The 23,885-nt window shown below is 42.7% G+C and overlaps 1 protein-coding gene across 2 annotated transcripts in view; it reads right to left on the bottom strand.

The window, feature by feature from the left end:
* The window catches only part of SIN3A (SIN3 transcription regulator family member A), a 46,901-nt gene extending 23,291 nt beyond the window's left edge, over window positions 1–23,610 (bottom strand). Inside the window, exons 1-5 of one of the 2 annotated variants that reach the window (XM_066635591.1) lie at window positions 23,352–23,610; window positions 9,721–9,945; window positions 4,807–4,983; window positions 2,668–2,774; window positions 1,365–1,647 (exon numbers count right to left, since the gene is read on the bottom strand). In XM_066635591.1, the coding sequence (XP_066491688.1) occupies window positions 1,365–1,647; window positions 2,668–2,774; window positions 4,807–4,983; window positions 9,721–9,909 (756 nt within the window). In that variant the 5' untranslated portion in view covers window positions 9,910–9,945; window positions 23,352–23,610. The remainder of the gene's footprint in view (window positions 1–1,364; window positions 1,648–2,667; window positions 2,775–4,806; window positions 4,984–9,720; window positions 9,946–23,351) is intronic. The other variant, XM_066635592.1, reaches the window with a different exon arrangement.
* Between the last annotated feature and the right edge of the window lie 275 nt (window positions 23,611–23,885).

Here is a 23,885-nt window from a genome sequence, read left to right as displayed (position 1 = left end):
ACACAGTCTCTAAAAAGGGCTAGTCTCTTGCTGTTGTTCTGCTGAATTTCAGACAATCTTAGTAATGTGGCAGGGAAAGAGGGGTAAAGAATCAGATGATCAATTGTTACATTATTTTGTTGTATTTAGACAACACTTATTTTTACAAAACTACTTATAAACACAAGAAAATATCTATGATTAGACAGATCATTACAATCTGTGTTATGGAGAATTAGAGTAGAACAACAGCCCCATCCCGAGCTGCCCGGGGCATACAGCTGCCGCTGCATCCTGCGTACCTCAGCCTGCCGCGGGCAGCACCTCGGGAAAAGGGGACTTTCATCCCCTTCCCCTGGGTAAGGGAAGCAGCCGTGCAACTGGGTTACTCACTTTACCTTTGGTCAGCAGTAAAGGCATTCCTGTAGGGCGCTGAGCCCCACAGAACTGTCAGGATCCTCCTGCCTTCCCGCTCCCTCCCACCAGCACACCTCCCGCCCACCCTCTCTCCAACCCCCGCCTTCCCATCACACCTCCCGCCCGCCCTCCCTACGCCTCCCCACTACCCAGAACGCCTCCTCCCTGCCCCCGCTTACCATGCCACGGCTTGGCGGTCCATGAGACTGCCAAGCAGCGGAGGCTGGGTGCCCACCCTGCACTAGCCCAGCAATAGCTCAGCGCTGCCGCTGGGCTAGCATAGGCGGTATAAGTATCGCAGATATGCCTTATGGCACATTTGTGACAGTGCGCTGTGGCACGAAGCCACTGCGCCGAGCTCAGGATTGGGCTCTAAGTGAATTATCACAAAGATTGTCAAAGGCCTTTGAGGAATGGTGCTTTGTAATATTCATATCTCTAGCATCCTGTGATGCCTTTCTTAGGAAACAATTCCCTCCCCCAAGAGCCTGCCAGTTCAACAGGGACTTTCTCTGCCATGGTAACTGCTTAACCTGTACAATCTGAGTAATTGAGGCCTCTGACCTTGTGCAGCAGTGTTTGCCAGTTTCAAAAATATGTGTCAGAACCACTGATCTATGATAAACATATTTAAAGATACAGTGATCTAAAAATAAATGTATTTGTTATCCCACCTTTCCAGTCCTAAAAAATAAGCTCAAGATAGCTTACAATGAAAACTGATAAACATCAGAAATTATTCTGATGCAGAATGGTAATTGCATGCTGAGGTAACCCCCAGGTATGGCACACAAGAGTGCAGTAGATAACTGGTTCCATCACCAAGCTGACACTTTGCACCTGGTTCTGCCCAACACTATTTTGCATCTCCTTCCAATTGTGGACCTTGAAATTCCAGTTAAATCTATGGAACCCCCCCCCCCCGCCTGACATCTGTCCGCTCCTGGTCTGTTTCACTTTGTCTTTACCTTATTGATCTTGGCAGGTGGCGGCTGTGGTGCTGGCTGCGCTGGAGTTGGGGCGGATTGTGTTGATGGCTGAGACGGATGCTGTGGTTGAGGCTGTGGCTGAGGTTGCAGGCCATGGGTGGGAATTTGGTGCACCTGGCCCGGTGTTGTCACATTCACCATGTCATTAGTTTGCACTTCAATCTTGTACCCAGGTGGCAAGAAAGTGTTGAAACCCATGATCAAATCAGGATGACCTTTAAACAGCTGAGACACACGGCTAATCACTCCTGGAGTGTCAATGCTGTACCAAATAAAGACCAGGGCAGCAGGGAGGGAAGAAGTTAAAAAAAAAATCAAGTCTGTGGGTTTGTCACCGTCATTTCACGTATGCATAAAGACATACCAATGCACTAACAGAAACAAGTATTATTCAAGCATATCCTTTAAAGTGTTTAACATTACTAGTACATTCCTAGGTATTATTCAGTTAAGGTGGAAACTAACTTTCTACTAATAAAGGTGCTAACACAATATACACAGACATGGTTGTATCACAGATTTGCCCACAAAACAAAGCTAGGTATAAGCTGTCTGATAATCTCTGTTTTCCAAAGGGTACATTTCTAGTCTCCTGCAATGATTCTTAATCTGTGTGTTCTTCCTTCTGTGCCCAAGAACCTTCCTTCCAACACCACTATCCTTAGTGTCAATTCTCCAAAACTGCAATGCATAATTTGTGTTATGGGCCTCAAACTGAAATCATGGTATCTTAATTTAATAAGCATGCAAAGGCCAAACTATATATTTAACATAATGTATTGTCTAGCCCATGTCACATAAAAGACCCCCATGAGTGGATCTTACTTTTCCACCATGGCGCCATGTTTCTCTCAAGTTGATTCTGGCAGAGGGATGCTCTGGGCAGTTGCATTTATTGCCCAGCATCCCAGAAAGCTGTGCAACAGGATGTCCAGACACACAGGACAGCCCAGTCCACCCCTATGCCAGGATCAGCTTGAAAGAAATGCAGTGCCATGGCAAAACAGTAAGATCCACTCACGGGGAAAGGTGCCTTTTTACAAACTCCAGATCCATCCCATGGGCCAGGGTTTGGACAGCCCTGATCTAGCATTTAGAATAGCTAATAGCTGCTCGGAGGCTGCAGCCCAAACCAACCAAATTTGTGCCAAGTGAACATAGTTGGAGACAGCAAAGAAAGGTTCAAGCAATATGCAATGGCATCTGAAGATGATCTCACTGATAAAACTCCAACACAGCCTCAGGAACCATACATTATTACAAAACATGCTGAAAATGTTACCTTTGAGATTTAAACTCCTTCATTATGTCCAAAAAGTCATTGTAGACTTGAGGCTGGCTACCAAACTGCAATTTCACTTGGTCAAGATAGGAGAGAGCATCTTCCACCTAAGACCAAAACAAAGTTTAAAAAAAAAAATCTCTATCCTGCAGTGTTTTATCTCCAGTCTTGCACATGAACACACAGCCAACATCCCAAAGCCACTAAAAGTAACAAGTAATTTGTATTGTCTTGAAACTGGTCAGTTGAAAAGGTTCCAAGTAGCAATCCTGCACTGTGTATACAGACCCCTCTTAAAAAGAAACAATCAAGCAAAACAGCAGTATTCATAGGCAGAAACCGGTGTCACAGACATTGGTGTTATGTGGGGCACAGGAATTTGGAGTCACACGGGAAAGATTACTCAACTCCATTTCCTTGTTTTAATTTGTGCTGGGTGCAACTCATTTATGCTGTGCATTTTGCTGGATTTGCTCTGCTTGAGAAGATTGCATATCACAAGAGGATAAAGAGCAACTCTCATAATGGGAATTGGTTGTGGATAAAGTACAACCATTCAGGCTAGTAAAATGCCTAGTGGACTAGGTCAACAACACAAACCCTTAGCAAACAGGTTGCTGTACATATGTATATGCTGGATTGCATCCAATATTCTTTGCTGCTCAGACTGAGCATCAGAATTGAAGAAAAAAACTATTTTTGAGTTTCCATTTCAGCAACAGCTAGGGGTAATGCGCACTCAGCCTCTCAGTTGAATATGCAACATTTTCCTGGTTCACTGACAGGAACTTTAGTTCAGATCTAAGGCTAAAGTAAAAGAAGGAAAACATTCCACATACCATATTCTATGCCAAAGGACAATACACTTTAAACATTAGTTTCAAATTAGACATTTCAGTTTAGGTCTGGAAAATGGTAATTCTATAGATGTTCTGTCTCAAATAAAAGAAAGAGTTCACAAAATATCTTATTGGACCCACCCTGCATACAGCAGAAAAAAATCATGTTCCTGGGTGCCTAGGATTTTCCAGGTCCTAAAAATGAAAGATGTTGTCACGAGTCTCCATGGAGACTCTACAAATGTGCCTTAAAACAAATTGTGACATTAAATAGTACTCTTCAAAAGGTCTTGTTCAAATAAACATCTATTGATGCCATTAAAAATAATTTTCCTGTGTTCTGGTTCAGCTGTCACATGGAGCCAAGATTTAATCCTGATTTTATGTAATATCTCTCCACTTTGGCTATGTGTGCTTCCCCTCCATTCCACTTTGTGCACAAGGGAATGAACTTCTGAAACTGAATCTACTTCTGAATCTGTTTTAGGACAAGCAAAAATCTCTTGAGATGTTCTAAACAAGGTGAAGCCTCCATTATTCTAACCAAAGTTTACAAATAAAGCAAGATCTGAAGCTGAGATCTGTCCTGGTTTATTAGAAAACTGGGAGAATGGAGATTATGGAGAATATGATTTTTTTTTGTTGAAAAGCAGTATTAAAATAAAGTTATTTGCACAGCAAAAGAAATAAAGAGATGACAAGGGGCCAACAATTTAAGTGAGGCATGAAATACACCTGTAAATATCACTGTAACCATAATGCTACATAAGCGATCCACCATTTCCCAAAAAGATTATTGGAAACGAAGAAGCAATTAGCTCTGGTGTAACATGGGAGAAAAACCTTAGCTGAAGTACCTATTCTATTTGCCTATGAAGCATTTACATAAAGTGGATTGTCAGACAGTTAAGCATTTCATAGGGCAAGAGGCTTTAGGCAGCCTGTGCCTGAAAGTTGTTCATTCACCTGGCCACTTTTCAAAATTTGCACATCCCAGGTCAACAGCAATACTTGTGGCTCTTACTGTGTATTGCACACTGCAAATAACAACAACAACCCCTTACAGCAGACATTTGGCACAAAACAAAGACACACCTCAAAGATAAAGATGTACAGGTATATCAAACTGCAATCTGTATCTTTAAATATGAAAATGTTATTTTAAAAAACCATCAAAAACTAGAAAGTTAAAATATACTGTAATTGCATAAGATTTGGTGATATGTCGAATTGATTCACAAAATGCACATCAAGATGTAAAGTCACCCACCAAAGAGCCAACATGGGGTTTCTCTCTTACCTTAAGCCTCTGGAATTGCTGCTGCCCCTGCACCGGTGCAGCCGGAGGGGTTGGATGAGCATGACTTTGTACCACCTGGTTCCCATGAGGCTGGACCGGGGTGGTATGATGATGCCCACTGTGGACAGTGGCTAGAGTGGGTCCATGACTGCTGGAGCTCTGTGGCACAGTTGACACCTGAAAAGGAGAGTGAACACAAGCAGTTATTACCCTTTATTTGAGCTGGGGAATCTCCAAACAGGTGCTGTAAGTGTCAAATGCTTAGAATGATTCATTTGATTACCAGAACATGAGTAGCCCTACTAGACTGGACCAAAGGTCTATCTAGTTCCAGCATTGTTTCCCACATTGGACAACCAGAAAGCCCTCAAGCACAGCTTCAACACAACACACCTCTTCTGCTCTTGAGCCCCAGTAACATTTATTCAGTGGCATACTGCCTCTGTATATTAAGGTTTCACTTAGCCATCATGGCTAATAGCAACTGCTAGACCTATTCTCCATGAATATGTCTAATCTCTTTTTACATGTAGAATTTACAAACCATCAGGTCATACTAGACATTTTTTTCTAATATAAAATGTGTCAAATGCTTTACCTTCCATTGTAGGAAAGGTGCTCTAATTCCTCCTTATTTTGGTCAACTTTTTCTTTCATCACAGCAACACCACTCCTCTGTGGTTGTGATGAAAAAAAATGTGCACAAGGATACTGTCAGACACAACCTTGCTTTGTAGTATAGCTACTAAAAGTTATTTATTTATTTTTATGCTAATCCTTGTTGCACTGGGCTAATGTGGACAGCAAAATGGACATGTCTGCCCTACACTGTCTACACTGCAACACTATGCAGTCTCTGCAGCTGTACAAGATAGCAGCATAGCTCTTGGGACACACATGTTCCCAAATGGGAACATGGTAAGAACAGAAGCAGAAATTCCTCTAATTATAGGACATATGGCTTCTCTTAGCTATCTAAAGTTTAAGCTGACTTTTATCTCTCAATCACATCTCCCTGGCTGTCTGGAACCTTAATGGTCTTTAAGTTAATTATCCAGGACTCTCTGGATGAAAGCACAGAATATTTTTACATTACAAAGTCTCACCAAAATTAATATTTGAGTAAGATAAGTACAAGAAACCCTAGCTAAACATTGAAGCATTTCAATCTAAAATTTAACATGCAGGAAAAAAAAGTAGATTGCTTTTTAGTTCATCTATAGTCTAAGGAACTATAGTTCATCTATAGTCTAAATAATATATGGATGCTTGTTTTAGTTTAAATTTTAAATGTTTAAATAAAATATTTTAAATATTTGTTTTAAGAAAATAGAACCTACATAACTAAGCCTGTTAAATGAGAATATTTACAATATTGACTTTTCAGTAATTTTTCTGCCAGAAAGACTTCCAACTTCTGTATGCAGGGTGGATTTTAAAAAGTTTAATTTCAAAAAACAGACTTGTTTAAAATCAAATCTGTACTTAATGCAAACATTTAATATCTTAAACTAGCACTTATGACCCTTTTTTGTAAAGAAAAAATTAGGAGGGAAATCTTCACCAGTCATCATATAGCATATTTCATGATGTGATACAATGGCTTGGTACTGAAGGCCAGAAACTGGCAAGTCACTACAGTTATCTACTCATCCAGATAATCTTTTACTCCCATTTTATGCCTACCAACTATCCAATACCTGACCTGGCCCAAGAGCTCATATGCTAAATATATTCATGAGACTACCTACCAAACAACACGGACATTTACCTTCCATCTAATGGAGAACACTGATCTGTCAATTAGTTATTTATTTGGCGGGAGCAGGTAGAGAAGGGCTTATATGACAGAGCAGAAGGGGTAGACTAAAACAAAAAGGAACACTAGAAAGAGGCATCATCTTCTAGTATTGATTTTGACTAATACCTATATATGTACATAAAAGCAACTCTACTGGAAATGTTTTGAAGAAATCTATGCCGAGTAAAAAAAGGAAAGTGTGGCAAGTGTAAACAGTGCAACAGTTCAGAATGTTGTCAGAATGAATAAATTAATAAATTTTCATGATTATAGCAAATTAGCAAGCATTTTTATTTAGCAAATTTCTAAATAATAATGAAAATTATTTTTATTTTCCATCAGTCTTTTTGGGGCAATTTAAAATTGCCTTGACTTAAATTAATTATCAATTTTTTTAGTTTTTTAAGGGTGAAAAAAACAGTTTAGCAGTCAATTGTGAACAAATTCCTAGACACTACAGAGTGTTGAAGACGTCTGCTGGGAAAGCAAGGAGAGGAGGAACTAGCCTTTCTGAGCATGTAACAGCTTGCAGTAACCTGGAGATGGGGGTGAGGTGGACACAGATATACAATATGAGGTTAAACACTACTCTCCACTTCCAGCTGTGTAATAGCTAAAACAATCAGATTCAAAACTGACATCCAGTCCAGATCCTGAGCCCTTCAGAGACAAAATGGGCAAAGGCTTCAGAAAGACAGAAGAGAATAAAGGTGTTCTCTACAAGCCCAAACAAAGCTCATGTTCCAGGACGCCTGTAGTTCTATAGGAACACCCTTGGCAGGGGAACATATGGTAAGACTTTGTTGCGAGTCCTCACTTGTTCATATAAAAGTGGCCTCACTGATTATACCGCAGCAATACTTGGGTATACCACAGAATATACACTCAAATGGGTCTTAACTGTCCACCTGTATGATACATGTATACCATACCAAAAGTGAGCATGTACTTGCAGGCTGGCATTCATGAACATCTGCTAATCCCTCCCCCTAAATCCAGCAAAGGTCCTTCTGCCCCTTCAGAGTGATGGACCTTTGATGGACTTGGGGAGGGATTCACAGATGTTCATGAATACCAGGGAAGACCTGGACTATGCCATCAAATGCCAGGGGCCAGCTCTGTCATACTCATGTATCTCTATAATTACTGTATCACTATATGCATTTTAACCATAAGCTGCACTGGACTGACAAGTGGAGCATAAATGTTTCATTTACACTTTATATTTTTTAAATGTACACCTAAAGGGCCTTGCTTACTTTATTTACATAATATAGAAGAGCTATGCAAACTATAATTAGGTTTTACATTTCCTATCTAATTACATTCAAAAGGATATTAAAAATGAATATGATCTGAAAAGTTTTAATGAACAAATACATTAATACAAAAATAAGAACACAAAACACACATTCCACTGAAGCATTTGCTCTTCTTGATGACAAGATTATTGTAGATTTTTGCCTTATGCTGGACTAAATCATTGGCCCACGTAGTTCAGGATTGCCTATTGTGACTGGCAACAGCTGTCAAGCAAGGATCTCTCTCAGTCCTGTTAAGACCTACTAAAGCAGTGATTTTCAACCTTTTTCATCTCACAGCACACTGACAAGGCACTAAAATGGTCAAGGCACACCACCAGGTTTTTGACAATTGACACCATGCTGCCAGTGGGGGGCTCACATCTCCCACTGGCCCTATTAATAAATGACCTTCCCCCAAATTCCTGTGACACACCTGTGGACCACTCGCGGCACACCAGTGTGCCATGGCACAGTGGTTGAAAAAGGCTGCACTAAAGTGTGGATGATAGAGGATGAACCTGGGCCCTCTGGGTTGGAAACAAGTACTCCATCACTCATCTATGCCCCCTCTCCAATTCTTGCTCCACTCCTGAATTCTAATGAGACCATGGCTCCAAGTAGATGTCAGGGTGCAATCTTAACCAACTTTCCAGTACTTAGGTAAGGGCAATGCAATTCCGAGGTAAAGGAACAGACATTGCATCACGTTGAGGAGGCCTCTGTGAGTGCCCCCCAACTGCAGGATGCAGAACCCTGCAGGATTGTGCCCTCAAATGTATCATGTTCCAAAGGAATAAAAGTAATACACTAACCCAGAGGTTCTCAGACTTTGTGACTGGCAGCTCCTTTGACCTACTGGGCCTCTGGCCGCAGCTCCCCATTAGGACTACAATCCTATACATTGTATAGGGCGGCACATTTTTCACAAGGATTTGTGACTTCCCTGGCTCATTTCTGTGACTCCTGGGGGGCCATGGCTCACAGTATGGGAAGCATTGCACTAGCCCATGGGTGCCCAAACCCCAGGCCTGGGGCCATTTGTGGCCCTTGAGGACTCCCAATCTGGCCCTCAGGGAGCCCCCAGTCTCCAATGAACCTCTGGTCCTCCGGAGACTTGCTGGAGCCTGCACTGGCCTGATACAACTGCTCTCAGCGTGATGGCCAACTGTTCGATCTCTCACGTGAGCTGTTGAGACAAGGGCTCCCTCCACTGCTTGCTGTTTCATGTCTGTGATGGAGCAGCAGCTGCAAAGGAAAGGCTGGCCTTGCTTTCAGAAAGGCTTTTTATTGGTATTGAGCTATTGACCTTCATTCATTCATATAAGTTCCACCTCTAATATATTCATTTAAGTAAATTTATTTAAATTTGAAATGTAAATTAATTCTTTATTTTTCCAAGTCCCTGACACAGTGTCAGAGATATGAAGTGGCCCTCCTGCCAAAAAGTTTGGACACCCCTGCACTAGCCAATCAACTTCTAAAAGACATCTAGAATGCATTCAGTTCAGAACCCATGTGAATGAGGTATACAACTTGAACAAAAAGTCCTGCTACTTTTGCAAGCAAATGCAACTTTCCTGCATGTTTAACTAAAGCAAAGTGCCTCAGGACACTATCCACTTTCAATTAACAGGCTTATTCTCTCTCTCTCTCTCTCACACACACACACACACTCACACACACACACACACACAGAGCATGCCTGGTATTGTGTTATTGCTTAACCACAGAGCAAGTGGGTCAGTTAAACCTCTTGAATGGTTTTACCATTCAAAATAAAGCACCAATTTAAAAATAAAGCAGTTCTACCTGGTAACTGGGAGTTACTGAATACTGGATTCCAGTAGCAGACTGCATTGTCTCTGAAACAGGTTCATAAACAGGAGGTGCTGGAGCAAGCACACGATGCTGGTGTTGGAAAGGTTCTGTGTTACTGGCAATACGTCTCTGCTGTGACGCATACACAGGTGACTCCTGTTCATCCAATCGCCGCTTCATTCTGAATTCATGCTCAGGAAAGCACTACAAAACCTGCTAGAAAGAGCAAAGGACAAAATAGAGGCAATTGATTATTATCCTCCTATCTTAACTGTCAGAGTTTTCATAATGTCAAGGAGACAAGGGAGCAGCTATAGATTTTGGTTGTCCATCTGAACTGAGACTGCTAATTGAACAAGGGTGTTCTTTTTTTAAAAAAAGGATAAAATGTCATTAGAGTTAAGATTTACAGAAACACAAACACGTTACATTTTTTGCTTCATGACATTCAAATACGGACCAGTCATACTTTTATTGCTTCAACAAGGCTGCTGAAGACATTCAGACCAGAACTGTAACATAATAAACTTAATAAAAAATGATAATTTTCATGAGTGAAATCTTATCAATTTGATCAATCAATAAGATCAATCAAAACTTATCAATTACTATTTCTGCATAAGCAAACTCTGTAGGGAGATGCCCTATTTCAAATCTCAACTTGGTTTCATTTGGGTAGCCTTTGGCAAATCACTCTTCCAGGAATCCAGTAGGGCAGTCTGTTTTAAAAAGCTTTCCACAGCAGGTTTTCACAATGACCTTCATTGCAACCTTAGCTACTTCACAAAGCTGACGTGCAAAGACAACAAATTAAGGCAAATGTTTTAGCCTCCAGAATTTTACAGGCTAGTCATCTGCAACCTGAACACAGCAGGACTTATTTCAAAGTAAACGTGCAGTAATTCATTGAAGGTGATACATAGCATCTTCACAACCACACATTCTGGCTTGGCTATGAAGGGCAAAGGTCAATTAAAATTTGAGGGCCTCTGTGAGAAAGTTATAGGGTACTTCTATATTCTGAATGTTACGTTTCCCCCAGAGCTCTGTTGTTAACGGAAAATTTAGTCTGTTTAAGCCAGGTTAGTAAAAATTTATCCCTCACACCAAGTTCACAAGGTAGGAAAACAAACTTTAGCTATGCCACACCTGGTGCCTCCCTAGACCCTCTCTCTCATGCAGAGAATGGTGTAGCAAGATACAAATCAAATAAATAAGGGTTCAAGTAGTTAATGTTGTCTACAAACATTACAACACTTACATAGCCTGTATTCTAACTCAGTTGTTAAAACATCTTGTGCTCTTTTTTAAACAAGGAAAGACAAGGCAACAGCCATTTTAAAAATAGTGACTGTAGATTCTATGCATGCTTATTTGGACAAAAATCCCAGTGATGTCAATGCGGTTCATTCTCAAAGAATCAGTAATACGGTATTGCCACCATACACAGGCTGCAATCCTATGCATGATTCTCAAATTGTATTCAAATATCCTAATGCACTGCTGATCTTTAATTGTAATACAAGACTGTTTTCTGAGCCATGTGTGGCAGATATCCCTGAAAGTGAGGTCTAGGTTTGGGAAGAAGCATGAAGCAAGAAACCGTTGAAGGAGTACAGATCACAAGTGCCAAGGAAGGTTACCATCTAGTCTGTTCTATTTGCTGTGGGGAAGAAGGGTTCCCATGTGCCTTGATAGTGCTCTGCAAAGGTTCTAGGATGGACTGGGATCTCAAGTCTCCCAGAAACCTGTAGCTTTATAATTAGCATTACTTTCTGTACATGGTAAGTGTATTTGACAATTTTTACTGTATGTTATTCAAATGCCAGACTTAAAGATACTGATAACTTTTCCACCAGTCAGCCCGAGTCCACTTGTATCTCCTTCTGCTTCCTCCCTTTGGAGGGAAGACTGGAACCTTGAGTGTTATCCAATATCAAAAACCAGAAGAGCCTCACACATCCCAACATATACTTTGAATAGATTTAAATTGAAAACTGCTTTGGAAGCAAATCTTGGCAAAATGCAAGACATAAAACAAAAAAGCCAACATTCAGCTTTGGGGGATTCCATATGATATTGCACATCACCCTTCCATTTACTGTGGCAATAAATGCAACAGTCAACAACAAAAGTTCAACTTTCAAAAACACAATGAAGGATGTTGTCTTATCAGCAGCCCAGTATGGTTTTGATTTTCTAAATGTCAGTCTACTTTCCCAACAATCGATGTTAACATTATCTGTACTCTTGAAAATGAGTCTTAAAAGCAAATATGTGGTACCCTGACAGCTTGAAGCTCTACATTTAACAGAGAAACATTTCAGCCTAGAATTCTATTCCCTAGACAAAACAGAATTGAGTAGTTTCAGCTTAGCCATCAAGATGACATCTATCATTATCCCAAAGCCAGAAAGGTTATAACTTAGTCCCGCATTTACCGCCATAACTCCACCATTCATCTCCCCAGAGAAGCTTGAACCTCACATGCATATTCTCTATCCTATAGGAATGTAGGTAATGCATCAACACATTTCAAATATTTGATAAGACAGATAACTGCAACACAGGAAGGTAATCAGATTTGCTCCACTTGTTGCCTTGTGTCTTTTTGAAGAGAGCATGATTCAGTATGAATACATTACATTTACATCTGAGCTTTCTGTTTTGTAGGTAAATGCTTAAGGACCCAAACCTATTCAATTTTCCAGTGCCTGTGCTGCTGTGCCAATGGGATATTCACTGCCTTCTGCATTGGGGAGGGAGTCACAGAGGCCTCCTCAAGGTATGGGAACATTTGTTCCCTTACCTCGGGCTGCACTGCGGCTGCACCAGCACTGAAAAGCTGGATAGGATTGAGCCCTAAGGCAACAGGTAATACCAATTGCAAGAATAAAATCAAGAGCCATAATTCCTAAATTGTAAGACACAAACCTACCAAGTGAATGAAATAGTACTGGGTCTAGAACCTGGAGGACCTTCAGGTAAAGTATGTTCAAAGGGGCTCTTAACAAATTGGTTTGGATATGAAAACCAAGAATTCTCTCCTGTTTCCTCTCACTTCCATGAGCACTACACACAAAACTCCAATGGTTGTACTATTTGGGTGAGGAGCCCTTTTGCCAGCATCTCAAGCCTAGCAAATGACCCAACCTGACCACCTTCTGGATACCACCAGAAGCACCTGAACATATTAGAAGCACCTGAACAGTTTTCCTTATTCCCAGCAGAAACATCTTCATTAACCATAGTCAAGTGCGATTTCTTTTGTCTTCTCATAAGTACTCAGTGCAGGTCATATTCATTTCAGCACCATTCAGTAAATCAACACAGTGATGTATACCAAACATCTGTCATTCAAGAATTCTTTCCCTTACTTCCAACTGAAAAAGGTAAAGGGTGTTCCTATGGCTCTCCCCACATAAAACCCAACTAGATCAAAGCAATAATCTAACACCAGAAGCTGTTTTCTACCAATTTGCAGCAGAACCAACATCCACAGTTAACCATTTGTCTGGTTTGTGTACATGTAAATAGGCTTTTTTTATTTGAATAAATATAGGAAATAGAAAACAAACCAATTAAGTGTTTAGAATTTCAGTGGCAGTCTGAATCATATATGTCTGCCACTGAAAATAAATCCAGAAAAAAACTCTGGATTTTGGAAGCCAGAGTTTTTGGTTTCTGTAAAGGTAGCCACACACAAGTTGGACAAGGTGTTTCCAGAACCAGCTCACATGCTCCTTTACAAATCTAATGTGCATAAGCTTCTGCTTTCATTTATAAAGTGCTTCAGGAGTACATGCGAATACTGCTTAGCGACATTCCAACCAGCGACAGCCCACATATGTGATGGCCACTGCTGGTCCCTACTCACCCCCCCCAAGCCTCCAATGCCAAGGAGAGCCACGCTCCCCTCACCTTCGGAGACCTTTCTGAGCCTGCAGAGGCAGCGCACATGACTTCACCAGTGCACATTTTTTCGCCTGAAACAGGCATTATGAGCCTCTGTGAGAAAAACCTCTGGAGGTGAGGGGAGTGTGGCATCCCTGTCGTTAAGCAACACACAACTGTATATTATGAAATATGTAAGTTTTGCAGTTCCTGATATTAAAAAAATTAATGGACAGCTCTGAGTGGCTGTTCCCAGCATATGCCTTGGAAAAAACACTTATTAAGCTGGAAGGAGAATGACTTAATAAAAGTGAAATGTTTCTTTGAACATTTGGTCTTTTGACCTAAGAACTCTGAGGAGAAACACCTGATTCAAGTATCTAGTAAGTAAGCATATACAATTTAAGCTTCTGCTATGCCATCTAGTGTTTGACATCAAGGTATGCAGCAACCATCCAGCAATGGAACACAAACCAAGATTTGTCTCAGTGCTTGTATGGTACAGATCAGCCAAGAGTCACCAATAAATATCTTCAAAAGTTTCAGAATGCTTTCTTTTAAAGATTAAATATATTTGCTATAAAAAGCAAGATGGGGAACAGTGTGTACATTCATGTGAGCATGTGCAGGGAGGGACTGTACATTTAAAGGATGCTGTTGGACCCGTCAGCACAGACTAGAGTTTTCAGTGCTGTGGAGCAGTGGTTCTCACACATTTTGCACCGGGACCCACTTTTTAGAATGAGAATCTGTCAGGACCCGCTGGAAGTGATGTCATGACCAGAAGTGACATCATCACGCAGGAAGATTTTTAACAATCCTAGGCTACAATCCTACCCTCACTTACCTAGGAGTAAGTCCCATTGACTACCATTGTTAAAACAATATACATAGTAGCTTGTTAAAAGTACAGGTCTGTAACATTTCCCCAAATGCAGTCACGTACCATGGTAGCATCAAGTCTAATACGTATATAAAAAATACACTATTGAAATGAATGGGGACCCACTTGAAGTTGGCTTGTACCCTAAAACTAAATCCATATGAACAAATAGTCACAATCTGCCTTGAAATGCTAACCAGTATTAGTAAAATAGAGGGATACTCCAGATGAAGTATATGAAATGCTTTATTTCACTATGTTCTCACATTTCAACCTTAAGCCATACAGCCATACATCTACAGCAAATGAAATGCAGTCCACTTGATTATATGGTACGTTCTTGTACTTTAGCACTAAACAAGAAGTGGGGTGGATGAAGGTATGTTATGGCATAGAGAAAACACACACACACACACACACACACGGTGCAAACTGGGCTTTTTGCAACTAGCTTGCAATTTTTTTTTCTTTCCATCTACACTGCATAAGCCTTACACAGAAGCATAGCTACTGAAGGAGCTAGACAAGCAATCTGAAAATTCATCCATGAAGATGTGCCCTAAAAGCATCTAAGAAAAACACCCCAAAAATATGAAGAAAGAGATTCACCATGAAGGGAAAACAGGGTTCTGAGACTATTACATTTTTCCCAATCTGATCCCAAACTTGTAGCACATGTTTGCAGAATTATTATAATAGGAAATGCAAAAATCCTGTGTGTGAAGAGCCAGGTACAAGGTCCTACCTGAGACTGGAGAGAAGATCTAGAAAGTTAAGTACAGTTAAAAACACAAGCCTTCATTACCTGTAAGATGGGAAAATTAACACACTAAGGGTCCAATCCTATGCTGACGCTGTGCTGGTAGCCAGTACACTGCTCCAGCAACCACCATTGTATGAGTGTCATAAGGCATGTCACTGGTGGTAAGCCCATTGTACTGGCAGAGAGGCCAGTGCCAGTTGGTCCTGGGCCTCAGTGCTAGGAAGACACGCAGTGAGAGCATCAGCCAGTAAGTTGCCCCACCAGATGGTAGAGACAGCGGAACTGGGCGGAGGGAGGGCAGACCAAGGGGAGGATTGGGCCTGGGAGGGGCAAGGACAGTGGCAGAGTCTGCTGGCAAATCAAATGCCCCTTCCCATGCATGGAAGGCCAGGCCTCCTTGGTTATGTACCCACTAAACAGCAGGTGCAGATCTGAGGAGACTCACTGCCAACTATGGAGTTTGACAAGCTGATAAGACTCTGATGGCTGCCCCAGCCCCACAGGATACAGCGGTGGTCATTTTGGTGCTGCTGTATTGCTGAGCACTGCTGGGGCAAGGACTGGGCTTTAAGTTACAGAACAGAACAGTCAACATTGTTTCCAACACAATTCATCTCGGGCTTAGCAGGGAGAAGGGAGGTAATGCAGTAGCAACAGTTATCTAAAATTGTGGTGTTAAACTGTAATCATATACCTCAAATTTTACAACAGTGAAAAGCAGATTTTACAATTCCTCAGAGTTATTTGATTCACTGAATACACCCACACTGTTACGAAGACCTGCATGTGGAAATTGGGAATAAGAATAAACTCCTGTCTGACAGAGTAATGCATATTCCAGAGCTGTGTATTTTCTGCTCTGGCTTTAGCATTTCTAAAAGCTTTCTGATGCTATATTAAGTTAGAACAGTAATCAAGACAGACAACGATTCATAAATCCTGGACGCAAGGCTGATTCAAGTGCCAATTTCAACATGACATTCTTCGTTCCAAGACTTCACATATTCTAGGAGGCCCATAAGGAACGCTTCCCAAACAATCTTTTTTTAAAGAAAAAAGCCATCAACCTAAGCAAAAGTTAAATGTTACCATTCATTTAACCCATGAATAAGACATGATACCAAATATTTCTGCAGCCTGACCACAGGCAAGACCCTTATGCAGTCAAGATATATAAAACCATAGTTCCACAAATAAGGATGCTACGTTTTTGCAGACAATTGGGAACAACTTCCTAGTGGTTGCATTTGTGGGCAAGGCCAAAACAAGCGAACACACTTGTCCCCCAGGTTCTCCACATGCCACATATGATACTCTCTAGCACACAGAGAACTCAGCAGAGGGGGAAAAATGTGGCTAGGAGAAACTCAGATATAGCAAGTATGGTGTGTAACTGACCCCACAATTTCCCAGAGTTCTCTGGGGGAGGGAACTGCTTTCATTTTGTGCTGGTTTCCGGGGACAGTCAAAAACCAAAAATGCTTTTCAACCGTCCCCCAAAGTTCAGCACAGAGAATAACCCAGCATTTTATGCATGCTATGATGTTGAAATGGCACAAAAGTATCCAACTGAAAAACGAGGACACACCAGCTATTGTTCATCATTGGTAAACCAGAACACTAGGATGGTGTTGTGGCTAGAGTGTTGGGCTGGATGTGAAAAGCCATGACACAGCTACACATACAAATAAATAAATTTGGTGAAATGTTAAGTAAACATGGATAGAAATAGGATGCATGGCTGACTATAGTGATCGAAGTCTGAAAGCACTACTTCTGAATTGGACAGGCTATCTTTCTACAGGAAAAAAGGCATACTTTTGAAGATACTTGAAGAGTATCTAGCCTGGAAAACTATCAGCCTTGGCAGGTTCTGAAGTATACAATGAATGTTCTCTCTGACTCAGACGATAAGTATGGAGAAAATCAATCATTGAGAGTAATTACTCTGCCTCTCTTTGGGCTATCTATCAGTATACAAGAGTACAAAAGATAGACAAAAACCAACATTATTATACAAGCATACCAACCTTATACAAAGCCAGATTACAGCTATTCCTAGTTTTGAAATAACTACTGTATAGGAATAAAACTCACTTGCTGTAAAATACAGTCATATTTTAATTGTACTGGCAAGACTGAATTATTAAGAACAAACAAATTAAAGCGCTTAAGCTTACTATATAACAAAACAATTAAAAGTCCCATTTGCACTTGTTGATTCAGCGGGAGGATCAAATAAAAGCCTCATGCTAGGAAACAGCAACTTTGCATAACATGTATCATCTTACACTAATTCAGTACACTATACTGAAAAATTATTTTATAGTCAATATTATGCATAGCAACAAATTACAGTATACTAGATTTCATTAACATAACTGAAAGAATCAAGACTGACAATTCAGAAACACCAAACAAATACATGTTAAGAATTTCATTCCTTGTTCCTTGTAAAAGAGTGTTTCTCAAACTATGGGTTGGGACCCATTAGGTGGGTCACAAGCCAATTTCAGGTGGGTCCCCATTCATGTCAATATTTTATTTTTAATATATTAGACTAGATGCTACCACGGTATATGACTGCACTTGGGGAAATGTTACAGACCTGTACTTTTTACAAGCTACTATGTAACTTCTTTTAACAATGATAGTCAATGGGATTTACTGCTGGGTAAGTGTGGGAAGGATTACAGCCTACGATTGTTAAAAATCTTCCTGCTTGATTATGTCACTTCCAGTCATAACATCACTTCTGTGGGTCCTGACAGATCCTCATTTTAAAAAGTGGGTCCCAGTGCTAATGTGTGACAACCACAGCTATAAAACTTTATGTAGTGTTTTCTCTTGATAGAATAAATACAATGTGTTAATGACCTGCAACTAGTCATATGTGGGAATATTTTACATAGGTCCCCTACTTCTGATATGTGAAATATTAGTTCCCTATTTTTATAGTATTGTGTTTCAGTGATTTATAAGCCCCCTCAAGTATGTGGCATACTATTAATAGCTGAGACAAAAAGGGAAACCAGTTGTACAGTGTATATTAGTGACATGCAATCATGCAGAATTTATCTTGAAATACAATTTAAGCAGCATTTTTGCTGTAATCCTAAACATACTTATTAAGGGAAAATTCCACCAAACTCAGTAGACCCGAGTAAACCTTCTTTGGTTTAGGCCAGTGGTTCCTAAACTGTGAGCCATGGCTGCCCAGGGAGCCATGGAATTCTCCCAGAAACCTGCTGACCTATACAGTGTATAGGATTGTAGCCCTAATGGGGATCTGCGGCCAATGGGCCTAGTAGGTCAAGGGAACTGCCAGTTGAAAAAGTTTGGCAACCACAGGTTCAGGCCAAAATTCTGGCTTGATCCTATGCAGAATTATACACAAGTCAATTGATTTCAATGTACTTTGGCAGACCTGCGTAGGATAAGGACACAAGTTTAGAAAACAATTCTATGCTTGACTACCTGGAAGTATAGACCATTTTGTCAAATGGGACTTCCCCCTGGAGTAAGTCTCCACCGAACTTCACACAGGTAAGCATGGTTAAGACTCACTCTTTCCAGAATACCAAGAACAAAAGATAGTTTTGAAATGCTTCCCCCACTTCCAAATAGGATCAATAGACAATAATGAAGTTTGAAGAAATCAGAACCTAAACTAGTATCTAATCACTGCATTTTGATTGTAAGATCTTTACACCCAAGACAGTGAAACACCTTTTTTTGATAATACTGAAAAAGGCATTTAAAATGTTTACACCTTGTTTAAATAGCTGTTGGGGATACACACACAAAGAAATAAAAAACTGGTTAGCAGATTGGAATGACAAGCCTTTTAGGTATTCATTTAATTTAGTTCCTGAACTTCCTAGTCTGACTGCAGGCCTAATTTAACCAAAACATTTCTAATATACAAAATAAACTCATGAAAAGACCTGCCAGTTGACAGTCTTCCAAATTTCACACCACAAATACCATTATATTGCATGGTGAATCATTCAGGTTAAAGAGCACTCTAGAGCGGATTTAGTAGCAGTAAAGCCTGCCTTAGCATCTCTTTACTGCCTCTGTTCATATACAGAGAATTTGAGGACAGAAAGCACCAGTGCAACAGGCAGGCAATTAAGAAAGGGGATTGAATGCAGAGTAAGCAGCAATATTGCAAGAGGCCACTAAGGTCACACTGCAGCACTATCTACTGCTAATCACCCAACTTCACCCTAATGTCCTCAGACAACCTATTCAGGGGTCTTTCTCTGTGCTCCAGCTCCCAGCAAATTTGTGGCTAGTCTAGAAGCAGCCACAATTTTCCTAGAAAATACTTCTCAAGCACATGGATGGGAAGGGACGCTGTCCCAGGGACGCTGTCCCTGTTGCTTGCTCCTTGTAGATTTCCACCAATCAGATAATCCACATTAGCAAAAAAGGAAGTAGACACCCATCAACCCTCTCTCGGTCACTCAAATTTTATCCACCCTTCAATACTGAGAAGAGAAAATAAAGGGCTACTACTGTACAAATACCTGTAAAGAAACCCAAGAATGAAAGGCCAGAATGCAACTAAATCACAATAAGACTATGAAAAAAGAGACTGAACAGTGCTCAGAGAAGAGATGTACTCTCAGCTGTAAAAGATGGGAAGGTGGAAAGAGAAGTACCGTGTCTACCTTTGGAACTGAAGGAGTCTTATAGGACTCTTTGTGTTCAGTTAGGGCAGTGGTTCCCAACCTGAGGTGCGTGTACCCCCAGGACTACTTGCCTGGACCTTTGGGGTACTTGAAAAAGAATTGAATAATGAAGGGAAAAGGCAGGTCCGTATTACAATGCCTTGAGGGGCTGGCAAAGGCAGGAAAGAAGGCAGCTAGTTGGCTGTGAAACCCCCACCAACCGCTAGTTTTTAGTTATCAAATTGTGTATTGTCAGATATGGATCAGTAGTTGAAAACATATAGATTTGAAACAACTGCAATGATATTAATTACAAACATTTTGCTAATAAGAGGGGTACAATTGATGGCAATGGGCTTCCAAGGGATACACAAATGAGAAAATGTTGGGAACCACTGAGTTAGGGCAGTACAGATAACAGTATAGATTCTTCCTCCTGGTGTGCATTACAGCAGTGATTGGGCCAAAGCAGCCCAATCCTACACTTCCAGGTAAAAGCATATAACTTACACACATTTAGAGGTGCTTGTTTCTGGTGTAAATAGCTTTACACCTTAACTTTTATTGAACACAATGGGTTTACCAATGAGTAAGGTAAATAACATCTCTTTCAAACACCTCTGTGTATAAAACTGCTTTCTGAAACTACACCCACTTACTCAGAAGGCTACAATCTTTTTGGGACTGTCACCTGAGGGGCTGACTTCAGAGCAATCATCATCTGTGGGCTCACCATCATCTGTGGGGCTTACTTCAGAGTAATAGGACTGGGGATTCAAGTTCCACAGGGCGAAAATCTCATTGAGAGTTACACTAAACACATAAACTTAGCCAAGGAAATGCCTATTGAACCGAGAGCTCAATCCTGTGCCAGTCTACTCAGAAGTGAGTCCCTTTACAGTCAATGTGGCTTACTCAGAGGAAAGCGTGAATAAGGATGGTAGCTGGAGAACCCAACCCTATGCATGCCTACTTAGAAGTATGTCTCATTATAGTCAATGGAGCTTATCCCAGGAAAGTGTGGATACAGTTGCAGCCTGAGAACTGAACCCTATGCATGTTCCCTCAAAATTACCGCAGGCACTCACCTATAAGTTGACATCAAAGACAAGTTGAGGGCAGGTTTTGGGCCCCAAATCATGGAATTTTCTATGACCCTCGGATAAGTCGGGGGGGGGGGTTAAACTTAGGGAGGATTTTGTCTGATTTTACCTGAAGCCAGATCCTGAAAAATAACCTTCCAGTAATTATTACCTAAAAACTGTACAGTTTCTAATTTATTAAAAATACAATAAAAGATCATAAGGTGCATTTTTGTTCATTAACTTTTAAAATTCTGGTCTTCACAACATTTGTGTTAACACCGTCAGAGTAACTGCCTGTAAACAACATACCAGCAGAACCACCAGTCAAATCCTTCTTGAAGGTGCCTGGTGTGTGAAGCCAGAGGCTCTACATAGAACATGCAACATAAAACATGCAATTGGGAGTGTACAGTTCAGTTCACAGCAGGGAGAAAAGCAACAAGAACTGAGCTGCGCACAGTTGCAACCCTCTTTACTCAGAAGCAGAGCCACTGCTTTCCATGGGTGTTACTCTTAAGCACTGGTGCACTGCAGCCTGGGACCTTGTTTCAGATGGAAAGGAGGAGCACATCCTGGGGTCTTAAAAACCACACCCCTATACTTGAGGGGGGGGGAGAAATTCTTTGCAAATGACTTGCCAGGAACGTTCAGAGGCAGCAGCAAAAGAAAGAGGCATTTCCCTTTTTCTCCAAACTGGAAGGGAGACAAAGGGGCTTCTGGGAATTGTGGGGAGGCTTTGTGGGAGCATGTGCTGCATTCCATAGCAGTAGCCATACAGACTGTAGTTCCCAGAAGCACCTTTGCTTCTCTTCCTGTCTGGAGAAGAGGCTAAAATGGTTGCCTCTGAATACCGTAATTACTGGTAAAAGTTCTCCTTTTTCTCCACCTGCTTCCTGCTTCTCAGCCCATTTCCAGGCCCCCCCTACGTCACCAGACAGCTGCTGAGCTCCCATAAGCTCCCAGAGGACTCTGCCTCACTCACTGCATTGACCCTGGTATAAGTTGACCCAGGATCTCAGGTTCCATTTTTAGGCATAAATTTTTCAACCTATAGGTGAGTATATATGGTTAAGTCTCATTATAGTCAATGGAGCTTACTCACAGGAAAGTGTGACTAGGACAGTAGCCTGAGGACCCAACCCCTATGCATGCCTACTCAGAAGTGAGTCCCATTATAGTCAATGGGGTTTACTCCCAGGAAAGTGCAGTTATGATTGTAGCCTGAAAGCCTAACCTTATGCCTGCCTACTCAGAGATAAGAACCTTTATAGCCAATGGGGCTTACTCCCAGGGAAGTGTGGACAGGGTGGCAGCCTGAGAACCCAACCCTATGTATGTCTGCTCAAAAATAAGCCCCTTTACAGTTAATTGGACTTACTTCCAAGGAAGTGTGGATAGGATGGCAGCCTGAGAGCCCAACCCTATGCATGTCTGCTCAAAAGTAAGCCCCTTTATAAATGTGGCCAACTCCCAGGAAACTGTGGCTAGGCTGGTAGCCCGGGAACCCAACTCTATGTATGTCTACTCAGAAGTAAGTCCCTTTATAGTCAATGGGGCTTACTCCCAGAAAAGTGTAGAGAGGCTCTGCAGCCTCTGCAGCCTCTGCAGGGCTTCCTTTAGGGTAAAACCACCTGCAAAGCGAGCCACGCTGCAACCGTGGAGAACAAGCTAGCAGCTGGATCCACCCTGCAAAAATGAAGGCCTGGGTGGCCAAGGGGGGGATGAAGGCTGGAACGGTCTGCGACCTCCACCGCCCTCTTCTCCTCCCTAAGAGAGGCTGGAAGGGAGAAGGGGAGCTGAGAGGAAGGCGAAGCGGATGGAGAGGGCGAGGGGCGGAGCCATCCCCAGTGGAGGCGGCAGAGGCAGCAGCATCAGAGGGGGGAATTGGGCGGGGCCAAGAGCGGCCCCGCCCACCGAGCGGCCCTCATTTTCCCTCGCCGGTCAGAGAGAGGAAAAGGGGGCGGAGCTAAAGCACACCGTGAGTAGAAGTGGGGGGAGGAGAGAGCCGGCCAAGAGAGGGGGCGGAGCCTGCGGTCCGAGTGGCCGGGATTGGCAGCGCGGGAAGAAACCGCCTTCCTTCGCCTCAGCGGCGGAGGTCGGTCGGTCGGTCGGGCGGGAGGGCCCGCCCCCCCAACGGTGTCCTGAGCGGGAGGGCCCGCCCCCCCAACGGTGTCCTGAGCGGACGGTTGGGCGCGCGCAGGGGGGAGGGGGAGAAGAGACCCCGCCCCCCGCCGCGCGCTCTCCCTCCCACAGTCGCTCGCGCCAAGCCGCCACGGGTCTGTCAGCGCGCGCGCGCGCCTCCCCTCGTCCCCCCTCACCTCAGCGCCGCTGCCTCGAGTGCCGGAGCGTCCGGGCTGAGAGGCCGCCTCTTCGTCGTCTCCTCGCGGCGGCGGCGGCAGGTCGAGGCGCTGAGGCGACTGGGGCAGCCCGGCGCCGCTGAGGGAGGGGAGGGACGGCCGAGCCAGGCCGGGCTGAGCCTCCCGCTCACAGCCCCCCAGCCAGGCCGCGACGTACCTAAGGGACTCCCGGCCACCGCTCGGAACAGGGACGGGGGCAATGACTACAGCCCAACCGCCTCAGGACGGCCGCCGCCAAGCACTGCCCGCTTCTCTGTTCCCAGGGAAATCCCGCCCCCTCCCCTGCCCCGGAGAGACCTCTTGCGCCCCTATTGGCCGCCGGTACCGCCGCTCAGCCCCTCCGCCAATCGCAGGGCGGCGCTCGCCCCCTTCCGCTGCCCCAATTGGACGCGGCTCCCAGGAAGGGGACGCGGAGGAGGGCGCGGAGCAGGGCGGGGAAAGAAGCCTGAAAGGAAAAAATGTCCGTATAGGAAGCGAAGACCTGCCCCCGTCACG

This window comes from Tiliqua scincoides, chromosome 8 (genome assembly GCF_035046505.1).
Source record: "Tiliqua scincoides isolate rTilSci1 chromosome 8, rTilSci1.hap2, whole genome shotgun sequence".
Classification (NCBI taxonomy): domain Eukaryota; kingdom Metazoa; phylum Chordata; class Lepidosauria; order Squamata; family Scincidae; genus Tiliqua; species Tiliqua scincoides.
The sequence above is the reverse complement of the archived record's forward strand: the minus strand, read 5'-3'. Positions and strand labels throughout refer to the sequence as shown.